At 57.3% G+C, this 21,679-nt stretch overlaps 2 protein-coding genes across 3 annotated transcripts; both read right to left on the minus strand.

The window, feature by feature from the left end:
* Window positions 1-159: 159 nt before the first annotated feature.
* Window positions 160-14,547, minus strand: RAB44 (RAB44, member RAS oncogene family). Of its 2 annotated transcripts, XM_059867748.1 has the most exons (17): window positions 14,123-14,402; window positions 12,476-12,750; window positions 12,267-12,381; window positions 11,864-12,035; window positions 11,469-11,612; window positions 11,034-11,124; window positions 10,823-10,918; window positions 10,333-10,520; window positions 9,914-9,962; window positions 9,522-9,616; window positions 8,654-9,048; window positions 4,427-4,987; window positions 3,875-3,956; window positions 3,431-3,545; window positions 2,977-3,078; window positions 2,071-2,147; window positions 160-1,622 (listed from the first exon to the last, which is right to left on the minus strand). In XM_059867748.1, exons 2-17 carry the CDS (start codon window positions 12,683-12,685, stop codon window positions 1,535-1,537), a joined length of 2,580 nt encoding a protein of 859 aa, XP_059723731.1. In that variant the 5' UTR covers window positions 12,686-12,750; window positions 14,123-14,402; the 3' UTR covers window positions 160-1,534. The 2 variants fall into 2 exon arrangements, with proteins under 2 accessions (XP_059723731.1, XP_059723730.1); XM_059867747.1 differs by having other exon boundaries at window positions 4,427-9,048; window positions 14,123-14,547.
* A 1,993-nt stretch (window positions 14,548-16,540) lies between these two features.
* CDKN1A (cyclin dependent kinase inhibitor 1A) lies at window positions 16,541-21,668 on the minus strand. The gene is made up of 3 exons (XM_059867722.1): window positions 21,619-21,668; window positions 18,516-18,923; window positions 16,541-17,798 (listed from the first exon to the last, which is right to left on the minus strand). Exons 2-3 carry the CDS (start codon window positions 18,913-18,915, stop codon window positions 17,749-17,751), a joined length of 450 nt encoding a protein of 149 aa, XP_059723705.1. The 5' UTR covers window positions 18,916-18,923; window positions 21,619-21,668; the 3' UTR covers window positions 16,541-17,748.
* Window positions 21,669-21,679: the final 11 nt, after the last annotated feature.

A 21,679-nucleotide genomic window follows, 5' to 3' on the forward strand; every position in this document is an offset into this window, starting at 1 on the left:
ATAAGGAAAAGGGATTCCAGATACCCCAAATACCAAACCCCACCAGGCACAGCTCTGAGCTGAGCCACATAAATCCTTCCTGAGGAGCTGCTCCATCACTAAAAATATTGTATAAAGAAATACAGTAAAGAGGGATGGACAGGGAATGGGAGCAATAAATATATTGCACAAAGAAAATAAAGTGTTTTATTGATGGGGCCAAAGGAAAATGCCTTGAGGTAGGCTGAGGGGAGACACAGGGGATGGAGACTTAGGATACAGAGGCACTGGAGTGATAAATTGTGGTGTGCAGGAGAAATAAATCATCCCTAAAAGACTCTGAAATTCCAGAGTCACTGCAAAGTTGGACCCTGGCTGGTGAAGCTGATAGATATAAAATATATATAATTATATGTGAAATAAATAGTTGCTAGAAGCCCAACTCCTGTTGTCACTCAATTTTTCTAAAGCACAAACTGGCTCCTATTATGCTTTGCCATTATGTACATATAAATAATAATGGCAACAAAAAGCAAACCCAGCTAGGCAGAATGATTTCTGCAAACTCTGTACATAAGCAGAGTCTTTAAACACACCTGTTGAACTGCTGGGAATTTACATGGAGCATATAAAATACGAAAATATAGCACTAGTATTCTTATTTATTTAGACTGTATGTCTTTTTTATGCAAAAATATAGTTCAATTAAGCTGTGAAAAGATTAAAAAAAAAACACCTTGAAATTGTGACATGTGCCTATTTAGATTTTTCAAGCTGGATTTAAAACCAATTCAGCACTTCACAAAGAGCAGAAGGGCAGGATGCAGCAGCTCATTCTTCTCTGCCCAGCCTGAAATTTGTTGCAATAATCCAGAATTCTGCTCTGGGGACAACACAATGAAAGAAACATCTTGCAAGCATTTATCTTCTTCTTGTCCTGGACTCTCTCTTGGGGGTTTTGAATTTATTTTGAGCAAAATATTCAGTAGTTTCTGTCAAGCCCCATCACTGCTCACTGGTAGGATAAACCACGGAAGGGAAAAATTAGCTTTACCTCGTGTCATTGGAGAGATTTAAGGGCATTTAGAATATATTGAATATCTCATTGCTCCTGATCCAATCCAATCAGATTGCAAAGCCAGAGGAGAAGTCCCCACAGCCCAGAGCACCAACAGCACTAAACCCCCTTGGTTTATACACTTGGACGGCTTCAGGTTTTCATTTCTTCTCTCCCAAGGCTTGGGTTTACTCCCTGCTGCTTCCAGTATCATTGCAGCATCTCAGACCCAGCTGGGTTCCTTTTCTGCCTCTTTTCTTGGCCTGTTTTTGGTCTCCAAAAGAAAGTGGTAAAGTTCCCTGAGAAGTATTTGGGAGGGCTGGTGTGCTCTGGGGGATTGACAGGGGGTGCCCCACAGCAGCTTTTGCTCTCAGCATCCAAGGAAGATCAGGCAAGGAAGACACACAGGAAAAGAGAAGGTGTCCAAGGACTATTTTTATGCTTTTCTGGCTGTTGCTGTTAGTGCAGTTTCAGATCAGAGTGTGGGGTGTGTCTCCATCACCAGCAGCAGCCCTTTTTCTTCTGAGGGGCCTTTGGTACCTCTTCTGCTTTATTTTTCAATTCATCTTCACGAACTTTGAGCAGCCTGGGAGAAAAGGAAGCAAATTAGCTGGGCATTCCCCCCATATTTTGTATTTCTGTGCTGTTTGTTTTGACAAGCCTTGGTACAAGAGGCTCAGCACAGCTAAAAGGAGTCAGGATCCTTCCAGCTCCATGTGATCCTAGAGCTGTGGATGGTGTTAAAAATTCCAACCTAAATCAAATCACAGACAGAACTTGTTTCAGTCAAGCCAGGGAGAAATCAGCAGCATTCCCAAGAGGGTTTAATTCACCTCCTTGCAGTGCTGGTTGTTCAGGAGACAAGTTAGGGCAGGGCTAAATGCTCATTCCAGCGTGAGCTTCCCTGAGTTTTCCCTGACATTTGGGCATGGAGTTCTCTGTTGGTGGTGACATGAAGTATTTGGAGTTAAAAAAAGCAGGGAGGGAGCCCATTAAATTGAGGACAGGTGGAAAAATCCAAGCCCATGGCTCACCTGGTGAAGCTGACCATGGACTCAAAGACATTGTGGCCTGAGGCAGCGCTGCACTCGTAAAACATGAGCTGGTGCTCCTGGAAGACACAAACCCCGAGCAGAAATGTAATGTTCTTGCACTGGAATAGTCTAATGTGAGAATAAATAGCCATGGGACAGTCCCAGTCAAGGGGAGAACAGGAGGGAATCAAGGAAACAAATAACTCAATAACTTATTTACTGGAACATGAGGGTGAAATCCAGATTTTCTGGTTGCTACGACACCAGCTTTCAATACCAAGGAAAAGGATGACTGTGCAGCCAGAAGAATTTGTGATGCCTTCTGGTTATGGGAGCAAACACAGAGAGAGGCATAACTAGATGTTCCCAACTCTTTTTCTCCCTACCAGTTTGGGAAAATAAGCATCCATCCCTCATCTCCACTAGCAAAACTGGTCCATGGATTCTGGCCCAAACCCCATAAGGTTTAAGATTAAGTCAGTAAAGGTGAGATTCTTCTCATTCTCCTCATCTAATTTTTATTAGCCATCTGTATGTGACAAGATTACTCAAACTTCGATCATTTCAGTATCTTTAAACCAGGATAGTGCTCAGTGGGTTTATTATTTTTATGATGCTGGGAAGATACTCAGCACTTCACAGCAAAGATAAGCAGAGCTGCAAATCTTTTAATTTACAAATCCAGTTCCTTAAACCAAGTTATTGGGATGTTGCTGAGGCAAAATTGAAGTGGCAAAGGGAAAGCAAGGCAGAGAAGGCTGAGAGATGGGTTCAGAGAGCATTTTGTCAACCACTGATGCATGAGGGGTAAATTAAGGGCTTTCCCCTTTCTCCAGCTCTTCAGGTTGGTGGTGTTGATCTTTAGCTGTCCCTGCCTCGCTTGGGTGGCTGTGCTTCACCCCCTACCTTGGCCAGGCATTCACCCTCCTTTGTAGGGACCTGTCTCTGGGCAGCACAGTCAGTTTTGTTCCCAAGAAGCAGAACAGCAACTCCATCCTCTGCTCCTTCCTGAGTGAGAAAGAAGGGAAGATCAGAACAGCTCAGCTTCAAACTCTTTGTTTCTATTGTCTCATATTGTCCTAATTCAAATTGTCCAAATTATTATTACTCTAATTGTATTACTATTTTTATAACCATTTTATTACTATTAAACTTTTACAATTTTAAAAACAAGTGATTGGCGTTTTTCACACTATCAACAAATTACCCTGGGAAACACTGCCAGCGTGTGAAAATCTGTTTGTATCTGCCTTAAATCCTCCACGAAAAAAATTTATTTTATAATGAAAGCAATGCAGAACACCCTTTCCAAAGGGTTTGGCCACGCCTGTCAGTCCCAAGAGCCCGGGACCGCCCCCACCTGGATGCAGCTGAGCCAGTAGCGCACGTCGGAGAAGGAGCACTCGGAGGTGATGTCGTACATCAGCACCACCCCGTCCGCCTTCCGGAAGAACTGCTTGGTCATGCTGCGGTACCTGCGGGCATTTTGGATGATCACCAGCACGATCTAAGGAGGTTCTGCCTAGGTGTGATGTGAGATCTTAGTGGGAAAGGTGGGAATGCACGTCTACAAACAGGCAACCCCCAGATCTGTCTCTTGTCCTGATGGCAGGGGCCATAGGAACAGTCTGAGCGCCAGTTTTATCTTAATTACTTCCTTTATTATGCTTTATCAGATCACATACTGTACAGAGTCCCTCCTTGAGCAATCTCACCTTTGCTTAGCAAAGCAAAGGATATCAATTGCCCCTCAACTACAGGGGAAAAACCCAGTTTGTGTCTTTAAGCAGCAGCAGCACCTCACCTTTCCTGACCAGCTGAGTCCCACAGGCGGAGAGCAAAGCACTTGTTATCCACAACGAGGGTTTTGATCTGGTAATCCAGTCCTGGAAGACACAAAAGAGGATATTTTGATACTGTAGAGTTCTGCTCTGTGACAGAAGATGGAGGGAGAAGAAACAAGGTGCAGGGTGGTCTGAGGCTGCAGCTCCAGGGGTTGGTCCCAAGTGAGCCTCTGGCTTTTAGGTGTTTAATTGCTGGATTTTGGGAAGGTCATCTCATGATGAATAAAACCAGGTTGGTGAAGAAAGGAGAATGGAGCTGAAAGGCAAAGCAGAGAGGAGAGCACTGGGCCACTGTTGCTAGGAAGGAGAAGCAGCAGCAGCATTTCCTGCCCATGAGCACCCCGGCATGGGGACTTGGTGGTTCTGCTTGGCCCCTGGGGACTGGTTGTACAACATGCTTGGTGTGAGCTGTAACAGGCCCGTGGAGACCTCCAGCAGCTTGTGGGGTGGAGGAAGGGGAACTGCAGCTGTGATCCAAGTGAGTTCTTGGAGAGGGGCTGGAGGAGACCTACCCACTGTGGCTGTGAGGTGAGGATTGAAGGTGTCAGCGTGCAAACGGTACAGGAACGACGTTTTGCCCACGTGGGAGTCCCCAACAAACAGCACGTTGTACAGGTGGTCTGGGTCCAGGGCAGCTTTAGGACAACCCTGTGGAGCAGCTCCTGCCCCACCTGCAGTCACAGCCCCTGGCTCTCCTGAGCTGGGCTCACCTTCCTGGCTCATTTTCTGACCAAACTCTTGCATCTTCTCTCGTTGACCAACACTGATGCCTTTGCTCTGTTCTCCCAAGAGCTGCCTTTGCCCCAGTGAGTTTTCTCTGAGGACCACCCCCAGCTGATCACTGCCAGCATGTCCTGGTTGCACAGCTGTGTGCAGTGGTGATGCTGGTGGCACCTCTTGCTTCAGATGCTCAGCAGGTCCAGCAGCCGTGTGCTCCGGTTCCCTCGTGGGTGGTGTCTCCCCCTCTGGCTGTTGGGCCACCGTGTGAAGCCTCCCCTCATGTCCCTGTGCTGAAACCTGCTCCTGAAGCTCCCTTTGGGCTGCCTGTCCCGGAGCACAAAGCCGCCACACATCTGGAATGAGAACATCCTCCTGCATCATCGTTTCCAGCTTTTGGGGGCTGAGTTGTGACAGCACCTCGGAGACCAGGGAGGCCAACTCAGCATCATCATGGCCCTGGTTTAGTCCTAGACCCTGAGTTTTCACTTCATTCCTCACCCCTGCCTCCAGCATCTCTCCCTGTGCCACTTCCAGACCATGAGCTCCATCCAGAGGCTTCCCCTCTGCAGGAGCCCTCTCTCCCTGCAGTAATTCCTGTGCCTCCAGAATCTGCCCCTCAGGACCAATGCATGCTCCCAGTTTTGCTTCCAGACCAGGGCCCTCTGCAGCAGTGGCAGGCTCAGGACACAAAGCAGCCTCAGTTGGCGGGGGCACATCTGCAGCAGCAGCTCCTTCCCATGGGTTTGCAGTGGGAGATGCACCCAGAACTGCCTCCAAACCTGGAGTCAGGCCCTGCTCCCCTTCCCACAACCCAGCTACACCCAGAGGTGTCAGATCTGCCTCTGTGCTCCCTCCTGAGCCTGACTGGGGCATCTGCTCATCTCTGAACAGCTGCACAGCAGCATCAGTGCTCTGGGCCTCCAGTGTGTGCAGCCTTTCAGTCTCCTCCTGTGGCTGTGCTCCTGCACCAGCCCCTTCTCCCTGTCGGCCTCCTGCTCCTTCTGGAGCAAGCACAGACTCCTGTGGCAGCCCATTCTCACCTGGTACTTCTGCCCCACCCTCCTCATCCTCCTCATTCTGAAGGGCTCTTCCCCACTCCCCTCTCCAAGGAGCCCCTGAGCTGAGACCCTCTGACAGCTGCAGATCTGCCTGGGCATCCTCTGCCTCCCCTTCCACTACCTCTGCTTTATCCCCCTGATCCAGGGGATGCACCTCTGAATCCACACTCCCTCCCTGCTCTGTCCCTGAGGATCCAGCCTCACCCAAGGGCTGCAGATCTGCCTCTGTGCTCCCTGCTGGGCTCAGTCTGAGCTCACCCCCCTCTGCAATCAGCTGCACATTGGCACCACTGCTCTGCTCCTCAGTAGTGTCCAGGCTTTCAGACTCTTCCTGTGCTTGCATGTCTTCATCAGCCTCCCCTCCCTGCCTGACCCCTGATCCCTGCAGATCAAGCTCAGGCTCCTGTGGCAGCTCATCCTCACCTTGTCCTTGTGCCTCATCATCCTTCTCCTCAATTTTAGCATTTGTTCCAATTTCTCCTCCCTGTGGGACTCCTGAGCTGAGACCCTCTGACAGCTGCAGATCTGCCTGGGCATCCTCTGCCTCCCCTTCCACTAACTCTGCTTTATCCCCCTGATCCAGGGGATGCACCTCTGAATCCACACCCCCTCCCTGCTCTGTCCCTGAGGATCCAGCCATGAGCTGCAGATCTGCCTCTGTGCTCCCTGCTGGGCTCAGTCTGAGCTCATCCCCCTCTGCAATCAGCTGCACATTGGCACCACTGCTCTGATTTTCCACTGTGTCCAGGCTTTCAGCCTCCTCCACTGGCTGCACACCTGCCTCTGTCCCCCTTCTCTGTCTGATGGTCACTCCGGATGGGTCAGGCACCAGCTCCTGCATCTGTCCACTCCCACCCTGTCCTTGTCCCCCATCCCCAGCCCCATCCCTGGGCTGCACAGCTGCACAGTGCTCCACTCCCTGGGGAGTTTCTGGGCTGGCAGTCACACACAGCTGAGTGTCTGTCCAGGAGTCCTCTGCCTCCCTTTCCACTACCTCTGCTTTATCCCCCTGATCCAGGGGCTGCACATCTGGAGCCACATTCCCTCCCTGCTCTGTCCCCATGGAGTCAGTCTGGCTTAAGGGCTGCAGATCTGCCTCTGTGCTTTCTCCAGAGGCTGATTTGAGCTCATCCCCCTCTGCAATCAGCTGCACATTGGCACCAGTGCTCTGCTCCTCAGTAGTGTCCAGGCTTTCAGACTCTTCCTGTGCTTGCATGTCTTCACCAGCTCCTTCACCGTGCTCGACTCCTGACCCATGCAGATCAAGCTCAGGCTCGTGTGACAGCCCATCCTCACCCTGTCCTTGTGCCCCATCCTCCTCCTCCTCCAGATGAACAGCTCTTTCACCCTCCCCTCCCCATGGAGCCCCTGGGCTCAGACCCTCATGGAACACCGTATCTTCCTGGGCATCCTCTGCCTTCCTTTCCAAAAACTCTTCTTTATCCCCCTGGTCCAGGGGATGCACATCTGGATCCACACCCCCTCCCTGCTCTGTCCCTGAGGATCCAGCCATGAGCTGCAGATCTGCCTCTGTGCTCCCTGCTGGGGTCAGTCTGAGCTCATCCCCCTCTGCAATCAGCTGCACATTGGCACCAGTGCTCTGCTCCTCAGTAGTGTCCAGGCTTTCAGCATTCTCCCTTAGCTCTAGCCCTGCACCAGCCCCCTGCCCCTGACCGAAGGGCACTGCACTGGGATGAGGCACTGGCTCATGTGGCAGCCCCTGCTCAACCTGTCCTTTTGCCCCATCCTCTTCCCCGTTCTCTGGGAGCTGAACAGCTCTTTCCCCCTTCCCTCCCTGGGGGTTTTCTGGGCTGAGATCCACAGAGAGCTGCAGATCTGCCTCCACCAGTGCCTGAGACGTACCTGGGAACAGCCCACACACATCCGGGCTGCCCACAGGTGTTTCTGCAGGGGAAGGACCCTCACTGTGCACTGCAGCAGCCCCCATTTCTTCTCCCAGCCCTACCTCTGGTTTATCCTTCTCCAGCTGCACACCTGGATCCACACCCCCTCCCTGCTGTGTCCCTGGAGATCCAGCCTCAATCCAGACCTGCAGATCTGCTTCCACCTCTGCCAGCAGCTCCATGTTGGTGCTGCTGGGGGCCTCCATCAGTTCCACATCTGTTCCACCTCCTCCCTGCCCGTGGGTGGGTGGCACAGCCGCTGCCAGTGGCTCCAGAGAGCCCACGCTCCCTCTCCACCCTGCACCTCCCCTGGCACACTCACCCTGCAGCTGCTGCTCTGCCTCCCTGGGCTCTGCTTCCTCCTCCTCCTCCTCTTCCTCGCCCCCGGCTCTGCTGCTCCCTGCACGCTCAGCTTGGGCTGGCAGCACCTCCAGCACTTTGGAGTCCGTGGTCTCTCCCTGGGGCTGCACCTCTGTCCTGGCACGCTCCTCATCCAGCACTCCTGGGCCTGGAGCCACTGTCACCTCAGGGACACCACCCCCATGGGCTGCTCCCACTTGTGCCTCACCCCAGGATGGTGGCTGTGGCTCCAGGTGCTCTCCCAGCTCAGTTTCCAGTTTCCCAGGGAGCCCTGATGCGGGGTCAGCCCGTTCCTGCAGCTCTGTGCCTGGGGCCTGCACCCCCAGCATCCTCCCTGGCTGCTGCTCATCCATGGCAAGGCACTGTCCCACTGCTACACCTTCCTGCCCAGCCTCAGGTGGCCACAGACCTGCCTCCAAATCTTCTCTCTGGCTTATCTCCACTTCCTCAGCTTCTCCCAGGAGCTGTGGTTTTGCCCAAGCTGTTCCCTGCAGCCACCCTGCTCCTTCCACCTCCATCAGGACCTGCTCTCCTGCCTCCATGCTGTCTCCCAGATGCTCAGCCACCTTCAGCACCATCTCCTCCACACCAGCTCCCTTTCCTTGCTGGAATAACATCCTCTGTGCCTCCTCTGGGCTCTCTCCCTGCTCTGCCTCTGGCTCCTGAGCCGTGCAGTGCCCAGCTCCTGCAGACGCACCAGCCTGTGTCACATCCGGAGCACGAAGCTCAGCTGTGCCTGGTCCCTCCTGCAGGTCTCCTTCCAGCAGCTCCTGATGGATGTGGCCAGGGAGGGTCTCCTGCAGGACCCCAGGCGTTGTTTCATGGGCTGTGGCTGCCTCTGGCCCCGTTTGGGGCTCAGCATTGTCCCAGGGGTGACAGGCAGTGTCTGCCAGGGCAGGGGCTGCACCCAGTGCCTGTGCCTTCAGATGTTTGCTCAGAGCTGCTATTGCATCATTCATCTCTCTTAGCAAAGAGCTTTGGTCAGAGACACCTTCCTCTTTCAAAGGTTCTGGGAAGGGGTCCTCTTCTGCAGAGCTTGCTTTCCGTGGGGCTCCTGAAAGGTTTGTTTCTGCTGGCAGCATTTCCCAAACCCTGGAAAGGGCAGAAAATGGGGGCAATGAACCAGATCCCAGATCAGGCTCCAGCTCCCTCCCATCCCCAGTCAGTCCCAGAGGGTCTCTGATCTACAGCCTCACCCCATCCCTCTCCAAACCTGATTTTATTTCCCCCCATTGCACTTGGAGTTCACACAGGCAGCAATGGGGGCAGGGGAAAGGGGGATGCACACGCAGGCAGCCAGACCCAGGGCTGCATCCTGGCCTCCTCCCAGTACCCATACTGACATTATCAGCCAGGAAAAGACAACTCTCAGCCAGGTACAGCCAGTTCCTGAGCCAGGGGATTGATGAGCTGGGATAAGAGATGGGAGCTCCAGGGTGAGAGATGAGTGGGTGGGAGAGGAGTGCTAAAAGGACAAATATCATTGTTTGCCTGGGGAGGGTGGAGGGAGGGCCTGGGCTCAGCCCCAGCTCACAGACCCCAGGGGCACACAGGGGACCCCTTACACTTGGTGGGTGCTCGTGGCTTTGCTCTCGCTGCTCTGGGATCCCAGCCTGATCCGCATCTCCGAGCGGAACTTCTCGCTCTTCCCAGGACTCAGCTGCAGGAAACAGGGTGGGAAGAGGAGAGAAAAAAACACTTGGTGAGGGAGAATATCCACCTGAAATGATGTGGGGTTCTCCAGCAGGTATCCAGCTGCACCCACCCAAAATCTTGGGGGTACCAGAAGTAAGGTGGTACCTCCCCTCCCTTCCCAAACATCTGCACCAGCCCCATTTGAGAGAGACCTTAGGGGAGGCAGTGCTGCAGGAGCACCCTGTGCTCTTGAGCTCCTCAGCAGTCCCATACACAACAGCACAAGGTCCTTGTCCTGTCCCCACACACCCAGCTGAAATACCTGTGGGGACATTGGCACCTCGATGGGTAACTCTGCCACCACTCTGTCCCTGCAAACAGAGCACAAGGATCAAAACGGGAACTCCATCCCTTCCACCACATCCACCCAGGGCCAGGGCTGTCAGGGCAGTGACAGGGCAGGTCAGCAAAACCCACAATCCTTGGATCAGTCCTACTGAGCCCTCCTGGGTGAAGGACACCCCCAGGTCTCTGGCACTGCCCTCCAGGCACACATTCAGTGCATGGTGCTGATAGTCCTGCTTTTTCCTCTGATGCTCTGCACACCAAGCCACGATTAACCTACACATGGGCAGCACTGCAGCACCGTGATGCCTGAGGCCCGTCCAACTCATTCCCCATCCAGGAGGAAACAATGTCTGTGGGGACACACGAGTGACACACGGTCACTCAGCCACTCACCCGGGCTCCCCCATGTGCTCCCAAGCCACTGTAGCCCTCATTGTCCTCAGGTGGCCCTGGGTGTGCTGCAGCTGCTGGTGCAGGTGCTGCAGGTGCTGCTGCAGGGCCCGGTTGCTCTCCTGCAGCTGCTGGTTTTCCATGCTGGCCACTTGCTGGGAGCTCTGGAGGCTGCGGCAGCGCTGCTCCAGCTGTGGGATGGCAACCAGGACACTCAGAGCCAAAAATCCCCGTGCAAATAATCCATAACCACCTCCTCTAGAGCCGGGGCTGAATTTCACACACCCCCCTCCCCGAGGATGGTGGGTGGGAAACTCAACTCGTGTCCTCTGAGGATGGAGGGGAGGGCAGGGATGGGGTGTAGAGGGTCCTGTGTGACAACCTGCAGCAAGGGCTGCTGGTGACACACCGGGATCAGCTGTGCAGCACCGTGGGGCTGTTACAGCACAGCCCAGAGACCCCCGACTCACAAAGGGGCTTGGGGCCAGCCCACCTCCGTCTGCGCCTTGACCAAGCGCTGCACCTCCCTCTCGCTGGCGTCCAGCACTCGCTGCAGCTCCTCGCCCTGCTGCTGGCTCCGGGCCATGCTCTGGGTGGCACAAGGACACTGGCACCCACTCACCCCCCGGCAGCTGCCCAGAGGGTTCGGGGTGCTGGGTCCCCCGGCAGGGACAGCAGGGGGACAGGAGGAGCCGGGGACACACCTGCTGCTGCAGCCGCAGCTGCTCCTGCTGGATCTGCTGCTCCAGGGCCTCGCAGAGCTGCTGCACGTCCTTGTCGTGCTCGGCCACACGCCTGTCGCGACAGCAGGGCCGGGGAGGGCTGTGAGACCCCGCTCCGGGGGACGCAGCCCTGGGACCCCACACTGCCTCGGGCTGTGGCTGGGCTTGCCCGAGGGTGTCCCCCAGCACGGATGTGTCCGACAGTCCGTCCGGCCCTTTTGCCATCGCTTCCGTGACTGTAGAGGGAGCCCGACCCCAAACATTGGCGAAACTTCTGCTCCGGCCGCTGGCGGAGATGCTGAAGGCACGCAGGCTTCTCTACACGGCTGGGGTGGCCCTCCAGGGCCCCATCCCTGTCCCCATCCCTGTCCCCATCCCTCCTGTCCCACCCCTGTGCAGTATCCTGGGGTGACTCACTTGTTCAGAGTCAGCTCCAGAGCCTCCTTCTCGCTCCTGGCTTCTTGGATGCGCTGCCTCATCTTGGCCAGGAAGCCCTCCAGGTTGTCCAGCAGCTGGGGCTCGTCCTGCCGGAGCTTCACCCAGAGCTGCCAGATCTCCTGTCTGCAGGGAGAGCAGTGTTTCGGGGTTAACCCACCCCCAGAAGCCCCAAAGCCAGGCCAGCTGAGTCACTGAACTCACACTTTTTGAGGTGTGTGAGCTCTGGGGTCGCTGTGACCCTGCTCCTGTGCTCAGGCCAAAGGCACCTCCACGGCCTTTCTGGGCTCCCTGCCTGTGTGGGGATCTCCTGCCCCGAGCCTTCCCCCCTCTATCCATCCTGCAGGACACCCACGGGTGCCAAGCAGGGCACTTACTCCTCAGAGGGGTTGTCTGTGCCCAGCTGCTCCATGAAGGCAGCAAAGTGCCTGCTCTCCTCGCTGGGCCCCCCTGGCAGTGCCGGGCTGGGCAGCACCAGCCGCACCCTCCGCGACGCCGTCTTCCTCCGCCGGTGCTCCCTGGCAGCGTTTTGGGAGCTCAGGAACTGCCCTGCTGACAGATACCCCACATCCTCAGTGCCCAGCAGGGCAACAGCAAAGCCCAAACCCCAATGCTTCCCCCTCCACGGCTCCAACACAGCGGTTCAGCACAGCAGGAGCCCGCTCCAGGTGAGCCAAGGGCTGAGAGCTGGTCATGGGGACGGTTCATCCTGTGCCACAGCAAAGGCAGCACTTCACATCCCCCAGGAGAGCCCCGGGATCGTGTCCAGGCTGCACTTACGGAGCCCTGCTGTGAACTCCTCTGTGCCCAAGCGCCCGGTGCCAGCGGCATCCAGCCCATCGAACACCAGCTCCAGCTCCTCCCTGCTGCACGGCAAACCTTCCTCCTGCAGCTTCTAAAACCAAAGCAAATCAGGGTAAAACCCACCCATCACACCATCTCCAGTGACCGTGGCAGTGCTGGATCCCGGGGCACAGCCCCATCCTCACCTGCATGTCCGAGCGGGTGACAACTCCTGCCTGCTCCGTGTCCCTGGCGCTGAGCAGGTGCTGCACCCTCTGCACTATTTCAGATGCCCATGGTGGCTCCTCACTGGGGCCGGGTGCTGGTGCTGGTGCCTGCCCAGGGCCCTCCTGCAGCTGCTTGCGCCGGCTGGAGCCCAAGCGCCGGCCCTTGGCGCCCGCCCGGCGCTCAGCCATGGCCTGGCCTGGCCTGGAGGGGACACCCGGCCCGCCCTGCCCTCGCTGGACACCTTTGCTCCAGCCTGGTGGGAGACAGCGGAGAGAGACCAAGCTGGGAATTCATTTTGCTGCTGTCAAGGGCCCAAACGCTGATTGCTGAGGAGGGTTTGGCAAGAGGAAGGGAAGGGAAGGCTTTATCTCTGATTGCAGGGCACAAATGGAGCCTGGATCTGCAGCACATCGGCTGCTCCTGCCAGCCCTCCCAGGGGCTCCCAGGCCAGCTCCCACCTGCTGAACACTGCTCCTGCCACCAGCCAAGCGCCCATCCCAGATGTCCCCGTGCTCTTCCCTGGCTGTGGGGGATGCACAGGGCACCAGCAAGGGCCACCCAGGAGGTGACACAGCAAGGAAGTGACCCCAGCAAAGGACCAGCCAAGGTGATGCTGGAGGTCTGAGCAAGGCGTGCTGGTTCCACCTGCCTTCTCAGAGCTCAGCAGCACCTTTTAAATTCCTCCCCCAGTTTTCACAGCCGTGAGTCACCTCCGGGCAGAGGGCAGGAGCCCTCGGCAGGTTTCCATCACGCTGCTGCTCACCCAGGCTTGTGGGGCCTGAGCTGGGGACCCCAGTGCCCTGTCCCCAGCCCGGGTGGGTGGCTGTGTCACCAAGAGCCACCATGCCATCCCCAAGAGGGGCTGTTCTTTGTGTGGCAAAGCTGAAACTGCGAGGGAAGGAAACGGCAGCCGTGGGGAGCGGTGACAGAGCCGGGGCTGTGCTCGGTCTGGCTGAGCCCAGCTCTCCACTCCCAGCCTGGGGGGACAGCAGCTCCTCCCGCCCTCTGCCCCCTTCCTTCACCATGAGAAACAGATCCTGCTACATCCCAGTGTGCATCAGAAATGGGAACAGGGCCCAAAACCAGCCCCAGCCCCTTCAAGCAAGAGGGTCTTGTGGAGCTGCCGGAGTCCCACAGGACCAGAAACATCTTTGTGGTGGTCTCAGCCTTTAAGACAGCAGAAGTGGGAGCTCTGGGGAGCAAGGAGGTTGGTTAAGGCATGGAGAAGCCCCTGGTTCCTGTTCCAGCTCCAGGGCAGGTGAGCTGAGCCCACAGCATGATGGAGGCACTGAACGAGCAGGGGGATGGGATGGGATGGGATGGGATGGGATGGGATGGGATGGGATGGGATGGGATGGGATGGGATGGGATGGGATGGGAATTGTGCCCCCCCCCCCCAGCCAAGCAGGGCCCCCCACAGCATCCCCAGCTCCCAGTGTCCTTCCTCCCTCCACAGCACCCTGCGCTGCTCCCAGCCCTCAGAAAGGAGCCCCCAGCCACAGTCCCTCACAGGCAGCAGGAAATAGCCCCCTTGGATCACCAACAGCAAGAAAAAACCCTTATTTCCCTCACTTTTCTCTTTCTTAAGGTGATGCCCAAGCCATGCCCAGAGCAGCAGGACTTACCCTCCCCACGAGGGATGCTCAGTGTGGGGCACACGGGCCTGAGGGGCTCCCCAGCTCAGAGGGACAGAGCTGCCCCCGCTCTCATCTCTTACTCAAGGCACCTTCCGCTCTGGGTGACACCAACTGCCGGTGCTCACACGTTTCCTGTTTGCTGCCTTGCAAGTGGGGTGAGGAAGGAGCCATCCAGAGGGTCACGGTGTCCCCAGAGTCCCCAGGTCCCAAGGCAGCTCTGCAAAGGCACTGCCAGTGCCATCAGGAAGGGCAGCGAAGTCTCTCCTTTCCTGGTTTGCCATGGTCTGAGGCTGGGGGGGGTTGGAGCAGGGGCAAGAACAGCAGACAAACAGCAAATGTTATTTTAAAACACCAAATAAGCCAAAATACAAGATTATCTATAGTCCCCGGATTACAACATCCTACCAATGACAGAACAAACTGAAAATCCCCCCTGTGGAGGCTCTTTGCCCCCAGAATTTGAAGATATCCCTCCTGTGCTGCTCTCTGATGGTTTTTTTAAGGCCCCTGAATTATAAACTTGGCTTTAAACCCACTGGCTGCCCATGGGCTGCAGCCACTCTCCTTCCCGAGGAACAGGGGATCAGATGGACCACAGGCATTTTCCCTGCTCTTTAACTGCAAAACATGAAGTCAGGCAGGAGGAAACTCTGTTATCTCTGGGGCATAACTGGAACAAACATCCCCTGGCCCACAGCAGATCTCAGCCCAGGCTCCCAGGGCAGGAGCTGTGGGCTGGGAGCTGATGCCCCAACTCTGGGGTGAAATCCCTCCCTGGGAACCAGCCACACCCTGCTCTTTTGCTGTTTAACCCAGGGGAGCAGCAGCCAGCTCAGGTCCATCTGCTCCATCAGGGCCAGCTAAAGCTCAGCTGGTTCTTCTCCACACTCTGGGCAAAGCTGGTGCTGCTCACCCCAAACTGAAGCATCCCCTTGGTCAGGCTGGGGGCTCAGTGTGTCCCCTCACCCTGCAACCCTCTGCAATGCTTGCTGCTGCACAGAGAAGGCTGGATTTTGGCTTTCCCCAAGGATTTGAGGAGAAAATTTTCTTTTTTTTGAAGGGAAAACCCTAAATATCCCTGGGCTAGCTTGATTTGTGCCCTCTGCCTAGCAAGGCTCTGGCATCGTGCTCCCAGGGATCAGCAGAGGTCACCAGAGGGCACAGCCCGGGAGGGAAGGCACAGCCCGGGAGGGAGGGCATGATCCAACGCCGAGGAGATGCTGGAAGGTGCCAGTGAAAGGGGATTGAATGTGGACAAGGGAAGGGAAGCACCTGACCCTCCCCCTGTGGGGGTTTGACCCTCAGCATCCCTGCTCCAGGCCAGGCTGAGGTGGGAGCAGCAAACACAGCCTGGGCTGAGAGTGGGAGGTTTCCATCCTTTCCTCAGCTGCCATCACTCTTTGTGTCCCAAAGCTGGGGGGACACAGTCCTGGGGTGTCCTGGGGACCCAGAGCTCAAGCCCTGGTGCCCAGCAGAGTCCAACCCTGGCTCTCCCCAGAGCCACAAACACAGACAAGGGGCTTTCACTGATTTATTTCTCATTTCCTTCATTGCTGCTGCTCCTGGCAAACGGGAGGTGACAGCAGAGGGGAGCTCCTGGCAGCCAGGGGGGTTTGGAAGGACTGACGTAAGGGGAAAGATTGCAGGGGCTAAATCTGTAGGGTTTGGCTCAGCAGAAGCTCAAAGGCTGAGTGTGTGTCAAGGGCCATGGGCCTGCACAGATGTCACCCCTCACTCCAGGGACAGGCAGAGGCTTTAGGGACCCTCAGCTGAACAAAGACATGAGGTTGTCAATGCTTTCTTTTCATCTGGATCCTCTGCAAATCAGGTCATTTCTCACATTAACCAGAACCTGAGTCTGCATCCAAGCCTTGCCCAGTCCTCCAAGGAGGCAGCCAGTGGTAGAGACATCCCTGACTCCCCTGGGATCTCAGGGCCACCCAGGAAATGCCACTGCACATTTCCACCAGCAGTGCCACCACATGCTCTTGTGTCCCCATCCCACAGCGTGGGTCACCCTTGTGGGCCCCCAGCTCCCCTTTAAAGGGGTGAGGCAGGGGAGGGAAGCAGCTTGCCCGTGGCTAATGGCCACCTGCACCTCAGGACTGGGTGCTGAGGGTAAGGGGGGAACAGGGAATGATGGGGGCAACAGAGGCACCACGGGGGGCCTGCAGGGACACCCCACACAGGTGGCACTGGCTTCTGCTGGGGACATGGTGGCAGCACCAGACCACTGTCCCCAGGGAAGGGGGTCAAGCACAGAGGTTGTGGCAAGGCTTTATCCCTCTTAGCCCTCACAAAGGCAGATCCCAGCTCAGGGCTGCACCCCCAAAGGGATCCCCAGCCCCTGGAACACCCCCCTCCCCCAGCCAGGCCCTGCTCCCCATCACCCACATGGACCCAGAATGCCTTTGCACAGGTGTTTATTCAGAGTTAACACTTACAGACAAACAGGTATTTCCCCTCTCCCCACACAGACTTCATAGCATTATTTTAAATATAAATAAACATTAAGTGCTGGGAGCTTGGCAGCTTCACCGACAGCAAAGTGCATGGTGGTGCAAGGTGGGAGATCAACCCTGTCCCTTTTCCTCCTGGGACCATCTTGCACCAGTTTTCCAAGTCCAAATCCAGCAGAGCAGCAGATGAACTCTATGAAAGTGCCAAGATCTGACAGTGTTGAGTCCCTCAGGGACTCATCCTTCAGTGCTGGAACTGAGCAGCCTCTGCTCCAGGCCATCCCTTGGTCCCAGAGCAGAGCCCGGTGAGGGTCCTCTCCCCACCAGCCCCAAAAGAGAAAAAGTCCAGGAAAACAAGCTACAATTCCTTATTTCAGCATCATCCCTGCTGCTGAGCAGGACTTGTTCCTACAGGAGCCCAGCAGAGCCAGAGCAGGGGCTCCCCAGCCTGGTGTCAGTGTTGAGGCTGGCAGGGGCAGGGGGCAAGCAGCACCACTCAACAAGCCAACAACAAGGTGACAAAGTGGGATTTGGGGCCAGCAGAGTGCAGGGGATCCCAAAGCCTCCCGGGGGCACTGTTGGTCCCCCATGGCTGTTCCCGGGGAGTCACCCCAAGGAAGGTTTGTCCAGGGAACAGCTTCCTCTGCCCAGAGCCGAGGGAAGGAGCGGCCTCCACATCGCTCTGCTCCCACACACAGACAAGTGCTCAGCTCCAACCTGCTGGGACACAGGGCCACCCCCTGCGCCGGCAGCAGGGCTGTCCCAGGGCTCTACGATCCACACCAGTGACTTTTCTTAAAGATAACTGGTGCCACCAGGTGGTCGGGACACAAGTGTCCCCCAGGACCGGCCCCTAGGCAGGGGACAGACCACGGCTGGACAGCAGGACGACACAAGGACGGTGTTTGGACCCACAGGCACAGGGCACAGGACACTTCTGCGGGCAGGGCAGTGCCTTCATCCCACCAGGTCCATCTCAGTCCTCCTTCAGCCCCATCATGGGGCTCCTCCTCTACATTGCACACAGTGAAGGTCCCTCAGGACCCCAGAGCAACTCATAAATAGGGAACTACAGATCTACATTGCTACAGGAGAGCACAGCACAGCTCAGGGCAGGGGAGCCACGCTCCCGGTGGCAGCGGCTGCCCCAGCGAGTCACGGCCGGGGCCGGGCAGGGACGATCCTCCTCTTGGCACTGTAGAAGTCTGGAAGGAAGAAGGAAAGGGTTGGAAAGTGGCTCCAGCCCGCTGGGAACAGCAGGGCAGAGAGAGGCAGGTGTCCCCAGGGAGGCACCCCAAGCCCAGCCCAGGTGGGTTTCACCCTAAAGCCCCCATTCAAAGCTGCTGGAGAGCAGAGCTGTAAGTCTGCCTCGTCTCTGCTGTTGGTCTCATCTGCAGTTCTACTCCAGGCCCTGACCATGGAGCACAGGAAGAAATTTTTCACTGTGAGGGAGGTGAAACACTGGCACAGATTGCCCAAGGAGGTTCTGGATGCCCCAACCCTGGAAGTGTTCAAAGCCAGGTTGGATAAAGGCTTTGAGCAACCTGGGCTAGTGGGAGGTGTTCCTGCCCATGGGATCTTGAAGATGATCTTCAGGGTCCATTCCAACCCCTGAATATTCTGTGATTCTACCACTGGCTCAGGCCATTGGAACTGAAGGTGATGAATTTGGGGGCATCTTCAGCCACAAAACCCACAGGGCCCAATGCCAGTCCCCAGCAGCCAAAAGGCACCCAGCTGGTAGCCTTTTACCCTTTGGAAGATGGGCTCAGCTTCCTTAGGAGTGATCCAGGGAGGGTGGGACCCCTCCCCAAGCCCAAGAGCCAGGCAGGGCTCTGGCACCCAAGTCTCCTCTGTCTGTCCCTGCCATGACATCAATGCCACCAAGCCCCCAAGGAGTGACACCAAGCCCCAGTGCTCACCTTTGATCGTGGTCTGCCCACGTTTCTGCAGGGAACCAGCCTTGTAAACCTTCGAGCTCTGCTGAGCCTCCTCGGGGCAAATCCTGCCAACACACTCCTTGGGGGGGGCCCTGTGGGCCAGGGAGCTCCTGCTGTCACTGCTGATGACAGCCCTGACCAGGCTGTGAACCTCCTGGGGCGGCTGCTCAGCCACCAGGATCCTCTCCCACTTGAACGGCCCTTCCAGGGGAGTCTCTGTCTCAAAGTTGAAGTTCCAGCGCTGCTGAGCTTCTTCCAGCTGTTGTTTCATCTTGTCCTCAAAGTCATGCTGGAGCTGCTCGTGGTCCACGGGGCCAAAGAGGTTCCTGCAGGCCTTGCTGCTGCATGGGGTCTGCCCAGCCCTGCTCTGGGACAGCGGCATCGTGGCGGCTGCGGGAAAACCAGAGCGAGTTACGGGGGCTGAGGTGACAGGAGCAAACACAGGGGAGTTCTGGCCACCAGGGCAAAGCACACGGTAGCCAGGGTGGGACACGCTGGGCTGGGTCTGCAGCGAGGCAGCCCAGAGGGGACTGACACATCTGGATTCTGGCTTTGGAGATTTTAGCAAAGGCTTGAGCACAGCTGAGGTCAGACACAGCCCAGTGCGAGACAGGAGGGTGGGGAAGGTGCAGATGCCAACATTCCCTGCTCCCCCTCCAGCAGGCAAAGCCCTGCCAGGTCAGAGCATCCAGCGCCTCACTGCTCCACCCACAACACCCCTCGGGGTGCCAGCCTCAGAGCCACACCAGGATGATGCTCCCCTGGTCCCCAGACACTGCCCAACCTGCTCATCCCCACTTCCATGCAGGCAAGGGCAAGTTGGCACACAGGCAAGTGAAGCAACAGGATGTTTTTCTGGCCAGTTTCTTCATCCCAAGAACTCAGACCCAGTGGCAAGGAAACCTTCAAGCAACTGCAAGAACATGCCACAAGCTTGACCACTTTGTTAACCACCCTCCTTATCTGCAAGGAGCTGTTGGGTAACCAGAAACAAGACCTTGTTTGTTTTTTTTTCAAATCGGTGCCAAAAGCCTTGACCTTCCCAGTAAGTGACAAAGCCTTTCCATCTGAGCAGTCCTTCCCCTGACACACATGTGGGGACAATGGACCCCTCACTACACCCCACTTATGAGGAACCTCGACATAGAACCAGAACTGTTAAAGTTGGAAAACACCTACAAGATCATCGAGTCCAGCTGATAAGAGTCAGCACTGCTCTGGGATTTGAGTTTTCAGAGCTAAGGCTTGCCCCTACTGCAACAGCCACACTCACTAAATCAGCTTTAAAAAGGAAGATTCATAGCTCCCGTTCCCCACCTAATCTGGGACTCTCAAAGCCAGGCCACAAAAGATCCTCCCCATCCCCAAACTTCCCAAGAAGTGATTTCTCAGCCTCCTGCAGGGAAGATTTCTCCCCAAATTCAGCACCTGCAGCTCCTTTGGATTGCCAGTGCCATATTGTCTTCCCCACATTCCACCCCTTGAAACGCACAAGAAATGACTGAATGTGGCACTCAGAGCTCTGGTCTATTGACAAGGTGAGGGTCAGTCAGATTTTGGACTCGAGGACCTTGGAGGTCTTTTCCAGCCTTAATGATTCAATGATCCTATTATCAGGCATGTCACCAACCCAGTGTGCCAGTGGGCAGCTGGGGAGTGCCCAGCCCGGGGGCTGGGGGCCACATTCAGCCCCTGTGGCCACCCCCGTGGGCACCCTGCGCTCAGACTCAGCACCCCGAGTAAAAATAGAAATCCAGCTTCCTATCTCCGGGCAGTCTGAGCACACAGACAGGGGTGACCTCACTGCCAGGCAAGTCCCAGCATGTCCAGGCAAGCCCGGGCAGGTAGCGGGAGGGGGACACGTTCCGTCACCCTGACCAGACAACCCCCGGCCCTCCCCGCCTGAGTCACGAGCCGATGTCCCTATTCCCAGGTCACCGACGCGACTCAGGTGCCACCCTGGAGCCTCAAGATAACACGCTCGCCCTGACTCATGGCTGCAGATTGCCAAAGCCACCAACGAGGGAGGGACCGGGGCCGGGTCATCGTCCCCTCCCATGGGGCTGGTGCCGCTTCCAGCGACCTCTGCCCGGCAAGAGCTCCGAGGCTCCCGGCAGCCGGAGGGAGCCCCAAGATTTGGGCGAGGAAGTGGCAGGTGCACGGCCCCGTTCAAACCTCTGCCAGCCGAGCTGGGTGATGAGAGCACCCCTGGGGGACACCCAGCGGGGCTCCACAGACACCTGCGACAGCCAGGACCAGTCCCACCAGTCTGGGGAAGGCCGGGCGAGCAGGAGGGACTGGGGGCACCGCATCCGGGAGCGGCTGAAGCCTCCGATCCCGCGCAGAGAACGCCCGGTTCGTGACACCGATGGGTCCGGGGGGCTGGCACGGGGGTGGCCGGTCCCCGCCCGGACCCGCTGGATGCTCGGCGGCGGGACCGCGCCCGCACCGTACCCTGCGCCACACCCTGCACAACACCGCGCACCGCACCCCGCACAGCACCGTAGAGCACCGCGCCCCGTACAACGCCGTACCGCACCGCACAACACCGCGCCGTACAGCACCGCACCCCACACAACACCGTACAGCACCGCGCCCCGCACCGCGCCCCGCACCGCGCCCCGCACCGCGCCCCGCACCGCGCCCCGCACCGCCGCCACCGGGGGGCGAGCGTGACCCGGGCCGGGGGCTCCGCATCCCCTAGGGGGCTCTGGGGGCTCCGCACCGCCACCCCCGGCACCGCCACCCCCGGCACCGCCACCCCCGGCACCGCCACCCCCGGCACCGCCACCCCCGGCACCGGGCGCGGTCCCGCTCTCTCCCAGCGCTGGGGACGCGGCTCCAGGCGAAGCCGTCCCCGCTACGGCGTTTCCCCCGCTCCAGGCACCGGCGCTTCCCGGGGAAACCGGCGCTTCCCGGGGAAACCGGCGCTTCCCGGGGAAACCGGCGCTTCCCGGGGAAACCGGCGCTTCCCGGGGAAACCGGCGCTTCCCGGGGAAACCGGCGCTCGCTCGCCCTCCCTCCCTAGCCAGCGAAGGAACGGAGCCGCCCAGCACGGCCGTCGCCAAGCCCCGCCCGCACTCACCGCCGGCTCCGCGCGTCTGGCGGCCCGGGCGCGTCCCCCGCCTTTATAAGGGAGAGCGGGG

Source organism: Haemorhous mexicanus, chromosome 25, assembly GCF_027477595.1.
Source record: "Haemorhous mexicanus isolate bHaeMex1 chromosome 25, bHaeMex1.pri, whole genome shotgun sequence".
Taxonomy (NCBI): domain Eukaryota; kingdom Metazoa; phylum Chordata; class Aves; order Passeriformes; family Fringillidae; genus Haemorhous; species Haemorhous mexicanus.